This window comes from Arvicola amphibius, chromosome 2 (genome assembly GCF_903992535.2).
Source record: "Arvicola amphibius chromosome 2, mArvAmp1.2, whole genome shotgun sequence".
NCBI classification, from domain to species: domain Eukaryota; kingdom Metazoa; phylum Chordata; class Mammalia; order Rodentia; family Cricetidae; genus Arvicola; species Arvicola amphibius.
The window spans coordinates 143,636,550-143,646,821 of NC_052048.2; the positions used below are offsets into that span (position 1 = coordinate 143,636,550).

A 10,272-nucleotide genomic window follows, 5' to 3' on the forward strand; every position below is an offset into this window, starting at 1 on the left:
GGTGAGGTAAACTGTCCTTAACTTCAGTTTGTTTGATGTCTTGTCCATTAGCCTAGTGTTATGCTCTTGGGGAGGGTGACCACAGTGATTGGCTTCTATTGTTGTGATAAAACATCATGACCAAAAGCAACTTGGGGAGAAAAGGATTTATTTTAGCTTCATCTCTCAGGTCATACTCCATCACTACGTAAAATTGGGGTAGGAATTCAAGGCAGGAAACTGGAAGCAAGGGACTGAAGCAGAGACCATAGGGAACTCTGCTTATTGGTTTCTTCCTCCTGGCTTGCTTAGTATGCTTATACATATCAGGACTACCCACCTAAGGGCTGCACTGCCCAGGGAGCTGGACCACCCCCGCCCCCCGTGTCAATCATTAACCAGGATTAATGTCCCACAGACTTGCCTACAGGCCAGTCTTATAAAGACATTTTCTCAAACAAGATTCCTTCTTTCCAGATGTTTCTAGGTTTGTGTCAAGTTGACAAAACCCAACCGAACCATGATGATTTGCTGTTTTATTACATCAAGTAAGCATGCATTCAATAAGACATCACTGACGACCACCAGCAAGCAGTATCTGTCAGGTTTTCCAGTATAAAGTCACTTTTTCTTCACCTGCATACAAGTCAGTTAATTTTGATTTATTTGTATTTTATGTGCATTTTTTTAAAAAAATCTTCTTTCCTCTTGTTTCTCTTTAGACAGGTCACTTTACATTCTAACTGGTTTCAATATCTTGGGCTCAAGTAATTCTTCTTCTTTGGCATACTGCTGTGCCTGACATAGAGAACTGTTTTTCTTTTTATCTAGTCAAACCTTTCAACCTGAAAATTCTATGTTATGAACAACATAGAGCAAAAGAACATGATTTAGTGCAATCTTAATAGGATGTAAATCAAGTCATGCTGGGTTAAATCAAGTCATGCTAGGTAAAATCAAGGTCCCAGAAAGGCTACCTGGAGGCCCCATAGGATAAATTATTTCGTGACCATTTCCAGTCTCTTATCACCTATCTGTACTGTGGACCTCCTCCACCTCCAAAGCAGCAATGCCATATATATATATATATGTATATATATATGTGTGTGTGTGTGTGTGTGTGTGTGTGTGTGTGTGGTTTTAGCCTACCCATCCTCTCATCCTCATCTTGGTCACATGCTCTAAGTTCCCTACCTCATGTAAAGTAATATAAGTTCAGGAAATCTTTTGGGGGAGACACTGATGTGCCTAACATGGTACCCAATAGTTTTATCTCTACCATGCACTCTGTAGTTCAAATAGTTTTGACTTTTTCAATGGAAAAGGCTTTGTGATAATGTTATTTATTAAAGAACACATTCTTGGGCGCACACCTTTAATCCCAGCACCCAGGAGGCAGAAGTAGGCAGATCCCTGTGAGGTCAAGGCCAGCTTGATCTACAAGAGCAAGTTCCAGGACAGCAAGGCCTGTTACACAGAGAAGCCCTGTCTTGAAAAAATAAATAAATAAAAAATAAAAAACAAAACAAAAAGACCCAAAACAAAACAAAAAACAAAAAAATCAATCAAACAAAAGAAACCATTTTCCCTTAATATAAGAATTTTGTTGTCATATATTAAAGCATCATGTAGAAGAAATTGATAAAGAAATTTCTATCAAGAAATATCTAAGAAATATCGTTAGTTACCTGATCCTCTGCTCTCACAGTCAGAGTGTCCTGGCTGAGAAGCTGTGTTACTCGTTTGACATCAAGTTGTAGAAATTCATCAGTTTTATAGACCTCAGTAAAATGCTGATGAATAAAGTCATCTGCTGTTGCTTTCAGCTCGGGACAGTCCAGACACTCTGCAAGCACACTTATACCTAAGCACAGAGAGAACGGGAACAGAAGACACCAACTTTAGAAAACCAAGTATTCCCCCAGATCATGAGAAGAATATGCAGGAAAATCTCAAATTTAAGGCTAGTCTGGACTAGAGCAATAGCCTGATTAAAAAAAATGTAGTACATGTTTTAGGGGGGTGCTGGGGAGGAGATAAAGCAAGACTTGGGAAAAAAATTAAGTAGATCTCATAAATCTAGGTCTTGTTCCAAAAATTTGTCTACTTTTGTGGCAATATGAGGTTGTCTTATGCTTGACAATAAGACAGTATCAATTTTTACAAATTTCTCTTAGGCATTTTAAAATCTCTTTTATAAATAAACTTAAACTAAGTATCACATCTTTGTTCTTTTTCTTTTTTCGGTTTTTCGAGACAGGGTTTCTCTGCAGATTTTTTAGAGCCTGTCCTGGAACTAGCTCTTGTAGACCAGGCTGGTCTCGAACTCACAGAGATCCGCCTGCCTCTGCCTCCCGAGTGCTGGGATTAAAGGCGTGCGCCACCACCGCCCGGCTAAGTATCACATCTTAAAGATGAGATGATTTTTATTAGGATTGCACTCAACTTTTGGATTGCTTTGGGAGAACAGCTGCAACATTGAGGAAAAGGTCCACGTAAGCACTAGGCACTGGGCTAGGAGACAGTTCATCACATAAAAGGACTTGCTACCAAGCCTGATATTCCTGGGACCCACATGGAGGAAGGGAGTCAACTCCCATAGCTGTCTCCTGACACTGGGTGCATTTATGTACAATGCATCCAATTAAAAAAACAACTTGACATTTCAATTTATTTTGCTGTAAATTATTAACATTCAGCTTTTATTAAACCCTTTTCTTATACGTTACCGATATATTTATTTTACTCCCACATATATAATATATATATATATATTTCATATTTTCCAGAGGCTGGAGAAACAGCTCAGCAGTTACAAGCACTGGCTGATCTTCCAGGGGTCCTGAGTTCAATCCCAGCAACCACATGGCAACTCATAACCATCTGTAATGGGATCTGATTCCCTTTTCTGGTATGCATGAAGACAGGTCACTCATACACATAAAATAAATATTTAAAAAACAAGTTTTACATGTTTTCCATTCAGCCTTTCCCCAATTATTCTATTTTGTTTTAGAGGGAATTTCTCATGTTCTATATAAGAAGGCAAAGTATGTCCACAGGCCAAATGTAGTCAGTCCTCAAGCTGTCTGTGTGCCACCTTGCTAAAGTTACTGTTGTTTCATATCTAAATGCTTAAAAGAGGAAGATGAGGACAAAAAGAAGAAAGTAGTAGTCGTAGTAGTGGTGGGGGGAGGCAGGAAAGAAGAGGAGGAAAAGTGGGGAAAGACAAATGCTAACAAAGTCTAAAATATTTACTATCATTCCTTTACAGGAAAAGTTTGGCAAGCCCTCTTAGATTATTTTGGTGTATGAATTTGCAAATAAATGTCTTTTTAAATATTAACTGAGTCCCCCCGCCCCATGTTTCAACTTCATGTCGCTTATTAACATGTTACAGGCTGGGTTTTTGTTGTTTTATTTTTGTAGCCCTGGGTGCTTGGAACTTGCTACGCTGGCCTCAAACTCACACAGATCTGCCTGCTTCTGCCTTCCAAGTTCTGGGATTAAAGGCACTACTGTGTCTGGCCAGTACAGTTTTGGGGCTTTCATATTTGTAACATAACTCATTACTATCAACCAATCTGTCAGGGTAGCTGGTATCTTTCATCTCCTTTCTAAAAATGCACTGACTTGATGCCATGACATTTTCAACATTCATGGCAAAAAGCATGCTACTTCTATGTATATTTGCCTGCACCAGTGAGACAGCAAGATTTGGCCTGTGGTTTATGGTTTTACTGATTTATGAATGAGATATCAGTATGTTAGATTTGCCTTAAACTCACAATCCTTTTGCTTCAGCTTGAGTGCTAGAATATGAATGTGCCACCATAACAAGCTAAAACCTTTTTATTTTCATAATTATCACAAACAGACACTGAAAACACAGAAGTGCCTTTATTACCTACTGCTATGACTTTAAGTATGTTTAGATTTTAGCTTGTTAGTAATCTGAGACTTCTAGACAATAAAAGAGAAGGATGGAATTTCTGAGTAAACCCTCTATTATGAATAAACTTTAGAGGGTAGTTTTAGGTTTACACTAAAACTGAGAATAGAGTTCCCTTAAATTTCTTGTCATCACACACATTAATCTTCAGCATTATCATTGTTTTAAAAAATAATTTTGTGTGTGTATGTTTTGCCTGCATATATGTCTGTGCACTATGTGCAGGCAATGTCCATGAAAATCAGAGGGTGTTAAGACTTTTGGAACTAGAGAGTTACAGATAGTTGTTAGCCTTCATGTGGGTACTGGGAAACTAGGAAACTGAATCTAGGTTGGTTTATTTATTTAATTTTTTTTTGCAAGAGCAACAAGTGCCCTTAACCACTGAGCCATCTCTCCAGCCCCCATTATTATCTTGAATTGGAGAGGGGAAGAATTCTTTCTAAAAATACACTCATGGCTGGATTTGAGATAGTTTTAGCACTGAACACAATGGCGCTAAGTGAAGCTAGAGTCACATGCACATTTGTACGCGCACACATACTTGTTCTTTGCTCAAAGTTGGCAGTATGGGAATATTTCTGGGACGTGTCTACCCTTTTTTACTGATCTAAAATTTAAATAATAAAAATTAATCTCAACTTTCTGCGTGTACTAGCACTAACTCATAAAGAACTAACTCATAAAGACATCACACTTGGGACCTTTCCAGACATCTGAGGTTATTGTTTCGGGCTCTCTGCTTCTGAAGACAGCTTGGTCTTGCCTTTTGCTTTCCTAGTTACAGATCCAATTCTGATGCTGTTCTTTGAGCTTTCTTTCTTAATCAGACTTGGAAAGGTTTTCTTACCTCTTTGAGCAGAGTCCTTAAATCAAGAAAACTAAAAATAAATTTCTTTCTAAAAAATGCTTTGGTTACATTTCAAAGATTTTATTTGTTGTGTTATTATCATTCTAAAAGCCTGAAATTTAGTTTTTAATACTTCTTTACAACTATTCAGTTAAGTCTCCAGGTGCTGAAATGGTGCTGGAGGAGACAGGTGCCCTCTGACGCTCATTTCTCGCCTCCCTGCACTGCTGGGGGCAGGCCCTATGCTTCTTTCCTTCTCAGTTCTATGCTTTTGGTTGCTGGTGATCAGCATTTGTAAACACTCCAGGGGAATGAACTTGTACTCAGTCTCTGATCACAGTACAAAACATTCTGTGGTATCTATCTAAACAAGTTTGTTACTCAAATCCTACTTTTTCTAAGCCCAACTTTTGAGGTATGGGCAATTTTATAAGTTATGTATCGTGGTCTCTCAAATTCCCTTTCTGTTTAAAACAAGCAGTGACCTTATTTTTCTGGGCATGGTTGCCCACATCTTTAAACCCAGCCCTCAGGAGGCAGAAGCAGATGAATTTCTGTAAGTCTGGGGGACCAGTTCTAATGTACAAATCAAGTTCCCAGGCCAGGCAAGGTATAGACCCTGTCTCACAAGACAAACAGCTCATTTTGCCACCACTAAAACAATTAACCAGGATATTCTTATTGATGAAGTTAGTAGTCTCATGATGCAATAATCTCAATAGTTGGAGACTAAATAACACAGAAGTCATTTTGTGGGACACTTCATACACAACCATAGTAGGATAGAAATAGGAGTTTGCTTGTTTTGGTAACCTATCACATTCATCTCTAAGAATTTTATGTTTTTTTGGTGGGAAATACATGTAACAAAATCTACCACCAGTCACATTTAATATACTCATGTCATCCTGGCATGATTATCATCTAGCTCCACCACTTTCATAACCTCAGACCTAAGTCCTTGATGTTTAAAGATATATCACATCTTAGTTCATGGGTGAGACTTCATACTCAGTCTCAAATTGTCTTGAAGGTACAAATGACTTTTCCTTTGCAGTTTGTTGACTGTTTTGCTTCTTTTATCTGCTCCTGGAGCTCCTGCTTCATACTAGTGCCCTGTTTCTTCCTCTAATGGCTCTTTCACCTTTCAGTAATGGCTTCTTTTTATTTGTAGTATTGTATCATGAGATAAGTTTCCCAATTGATGTTTAGTTTGAATTTTAGGGGCATTTAACTTTACTGTTCAATTTGATTAAATGTCAAGACTGGAAAAATCACCTATTCAAACATCCTGTTTTATTATTATTATTACTATTATTATTATTTTATTTTTTTTCAAGACAGTTTTTCTCTGTATAGCCTTTATTTTCCTGAAACTACCTTTGTAGACCAGGGTGGCCTTGAACTCCAGAGATCTGCCTACCTCTGTCTCCTGAGTGCTGAGGTTAAAGGTGCAAGCTGCCACCACCTGCCTATCTTTTCTATTTTTAATTTTCTTTCTATTTCTTAAATTAAATTTGTCCCCAGGAGTGTGATTTTTTTTCTGTCAAACTAATAGGTTTCCTTGAACTTTGTATGATTTTGTTTGTTATTTTGAGACCAGGTCTCACTATATAGCCCTGGTTAGCTTGAACTAGCTATATAAACCAAACTAGTCTTGAACCTCTCAGTATAGAGTTATAGGTGTGCATTATCATGACTGACTGAATTTTGCCCAATCAATCAGTTGCAATAGATTCCCTCTTAGCACTTGTGAAAGTTAGATTGGCAAGATAGTTTGAGCAAAAGAGAAGCAAAAGGAAATCTTAGGCAGAAGTTTTTTTTTAACTGGTTGTCAGTGGCAGCTACGCTCAGATCCACACAGAAAATATGCAGAAGCAGGTCCTCTCACCCTATCTTTACCAGTTACCAAGGGACTGTAAATGGCTCAGAGCCACTGTCCCCCTTTTTTGAGACAAAGCCTCATTCTGTAGCCCAGCTGGCCTTGAAACAGGGGTAACCCTCCTACTTCAGCCATCATGCCTAGTTGAAGTTACTGTCTTTGTCCCAGGCTTAGGCTCAGAAACAGGCTCTTTTCTAGGCTACTGGGGTATCCTTTCTCTCTCAGCTTTGTTACTCTCCTCCTCCCCCTAAAAAAGAATAAAAAACTATATAAATAGAGCCATAAATTATTCAGAGCTGTAAACTACAATACAGAAATGGACTCTCAATCCAGAGGATGCCTGATACATAGGACAATAACAGGCACTGTTTTTTTCCCTAATATCAGGTCTTACCATGTGGACATATGGCTAACAAAGAAATTCCATTATGTTTACTCCACAGCTACTTGTCCTCCTACTCCATCAACTGCAGTTTCTTTTCTGGATACCACACCAGTCTCATTTTTATCCCTTTTGCCTGACTTTTACTCTTTTCTGCAATTATCCTGTTTCCTTTTTGACAGCCTTCCAAGTTTTTTCCTCCCCAGGCGCACAGTATGTGTGCCAGAAGGAGTACAAAGTGCCCTGAGGGAAAAAGAATAGGAAAAATTGGGCCAGAAGAAGTCCAAAGCATCTTCAGAAGCCCTTTGCCCAGCCTTCAGTGCCCTGCCATCAGCATCCCTCCATTAGTGTTGACTAGGTTCCAGGCCCCTGTTTCCTTGATTCTACTCTTTCTCTATGTTGTCCTGGACCTTTAGGCTTCTCTTTCCCTAAAGCTTATGGATTACAGTATGTGCAGAGAAATGTAATTACAAAGAACTGAGTACTTGTTTGCTGCCAGTAAGGATCATCTCACAGTAAAATGCATACTATACTAAGAAATACCTGAGTTACTTTCTCTGTTTCTTTCAAGGACAAATTGCTTACCTGAGCAATAGCTTCAAATGAAGAGCTACAGAAGCTCCTCAACTAGTACCTTAATTTATGATTTCTCTGTTCCTTAGTACAAAACATACTTGACAATGGAGAGACAGCATCAGATTACTCAAACTCCACTTTAGTCCACTCCAGGAGGGACCACATTACTTCAGGGAAGTTCATAAACCTGACCTCAAATTTTCTCAGCACATTATGAGCCCTATAAGAGAAATGCTCATGTTTTTTCATATAAAACTACTATGAATAAATAGATGGTATTCTTGTTTGTCTTTGATAAATGAAAGCCATTATCAAAGTCATGTTACTGCTGGGCATGGTGGTGCACCTCTTTAATCTCAACGCCCAGGAGGCAGAGGCAGGTGGATATATGTAAATTTGAGGCCAGCCTGACCTGCAGAGCAGTTCCAGGACAGTCAGAGCTGTTACAGAATGAAACCCTGTCTTGAAAAACCAAACAAAAACAAAACAACAAACAAACAAGAGTCCTATTTCATTTCAGAAAATAGTTACACAGTATTTATTGAGCTAATTGCTACCCAAGCTAGTATGTGCTTTTTAAGTTCCTTTTAAATTTTATTAGTGAAAATGTTTCAATGAACAGTATCTTTAAGCCTAAATGAGGATTCTTACCAATATGTTTTTTCTTTATTTAAATACACAATGAGGACTTAAAAAAAAGCCAGGAATTTGGTATTTCTTACCAAGACAATTTGAAGCATCAACTTGTTCCTTCAAAAAATCAACACACATTTTCTTCACAGGTTCAATCTGGTACTGATTTGCTGCATCTAACAAAGACTGGACATTGTTGCTATTCACAGAAATTCTGTAAGTTAAATGGAATATTAATTTCACACTGTAGAATATGCTCTATGACATATGATCCCTCCAACTCCTCCATTACAGCTTTTTGTTCTAAGGAATCAGGAGCAAATTAATTTGTCACAACAATGCTTTTCTGTGACAGACCCCAATCTTACTCCCCCAAACAGGATGATTCCTAACTCACCTTGCAGTATAAGCAAATTCCACCAGTTGTTCAATAATATCAGGTTCAGCATCTTTGAGTTCTACTTCAAAGGACTTAGATTCAAGCATGTTAGCTGAAGGAAGAGAAGACACATAAATGACCACCAGCAGCACCCACAAGTCTAACTAGAAAGTGACACATTCCAGGTTATATTAAATACAGAAGACATTAGGACAGTATCTCTGGAGGGAAATACATGCAAATCAACTCTCTGTGTTAGTGGCACGCCTTGAATTAATCTAAGAGATTTCTCAAGCGCAAAGAGAAAGACATAAAATTAGATTTTGTTTTCTCCCATTCTAAAAGAATTCAGTGTTTCTCTTCTCTTATTTTCTCCAAATCCTCAGAGGTAGGTAGGACATCAAATACAAAACTTTCAGGCAGATATATATTGTTTAACTTGATCACAGAGCAAGAGATAGGTGTCATAATGTACGCCTATGATCTCAGCACTTGGGAGGTAGATGTAAGAGGATCACTCAAAGCTTCAGACCCCTGCCCTGGCTACATGGCAAGTTCCTGTCTCAAAATCAATACAACAAGCCTCATAAAAGAATACTAAGTAGTATAATCAGGACTTGGTTCCAGGTCTCAGCTAAAAATAAAGGATTCTTTCCACTACAATGTGCTACATTTTCTTCTCCTCTTCCTTCTTTCCCTCTAGTCCTTTCGAGGCATAAACTTGCTAGATACAATGCCAAGAGATGTATCTGTTACCCTGATTTTCTACCTCAGGTGAAGAAAACAAACCCTGGACATTCAGGCAGAAACTACCTTTATACCATCAAAGACATTGGGCTCTTGGGGCTAATGAAAGAACACTTACTTACCTTTTGATGGTCATCATATCTGACCACTTTCATTCTCTTTACTGTTCTATAGCCTTAAGTTCTAAAGAGCTTTAAAAACTGGAAAAATATTCTTATTTAAACTCTACCTAATTCTCATAGAAAAAAAAAAAACCAAACCAGTAACAGGTTTTGCCTGAAAATACTCACTTGTGAACATTAAGTTAAAAAAGTGACTGGCTGCAGCGAGGACAACACGGTGAGCAGGAATCTTCCTTTCCTGGACCATGAGGATCACGTCACACAAGGTTCTCTGGAGAGAAGGAGAAAAGCATATAAAAAGCAGCTCCCTGGTTCTTGCTCAGCAATACTAACAAAGTAGGAACCGACCAAAAGCTGCAATGCCTCTATCTACTTTCTACTTAGATTCTTCTGTCCACACACATATTTAGCAAAGACTAACAGAGTTGCTGTCAGACCATATCAAAATTTGGTACTATAATCCCAACAGTCAAGAGGAAAATAAATTAGCATATCTATCATTAAAAACAAGTCTCCCAAGCTATGTGTGATGACCCACAGCTGTCAAGAGGCTGAAGATAACAACTTTGAGGGCCAGTCTGCGCAGCACAAGGAAATTCTCTCACCTCAAAAGAAAGTTGTCTACCAATCCTTCAGGGATGTCAAAACTTTTTTTCCTAGTATAAATTCTGAGGCCTTTATTGTGAGCTTCCTGCAGGGAGGAGGATTAAATGATATGATGGCATATACAAATCATAATTTTTAAACATTGTGGTCTATATTTGATTTTC

At 38.3% G+C, this 10,272-nt stretch overlaps 1 protein-coding gene across 1 annotated transcript in view; it reads right to left on the reverse strand.

Moving 5' to 3' along the window:
- Klhl7 (kelch like family member 7) overlaps positions 1-9,776 on the reverse strand; it is a 34,392-nt gene extending 24,616 nt beyond the window's left edge. Inside the window, exons 1-4 of the mRNA XM_038320650.1 lie at positions 9,671-9,776; positions 8,652-8,745; positions 8,344-8,468; positions 1,668-1,843 (exon numbers count right to left, since the gene is read on the reverse strand). Coding sequence (XP_038176578.1) covers positions 1,668-1,843; positions 8,344-8,468; positions 8,652-8,745; positions 9,671-9,749 — 474 coding nt within the window. The 5' untranslated portion in view covers positions 9,750-9,776. The remainder of the gene's footprint in view (positions 1-1,667; positions 1,844-8,343; positions 8,469-8,651; positions 8,746-9,670) is intronic.
- Between the last annotated feature and the right edge of the window lie 496 nt (positions 9,777-10,272).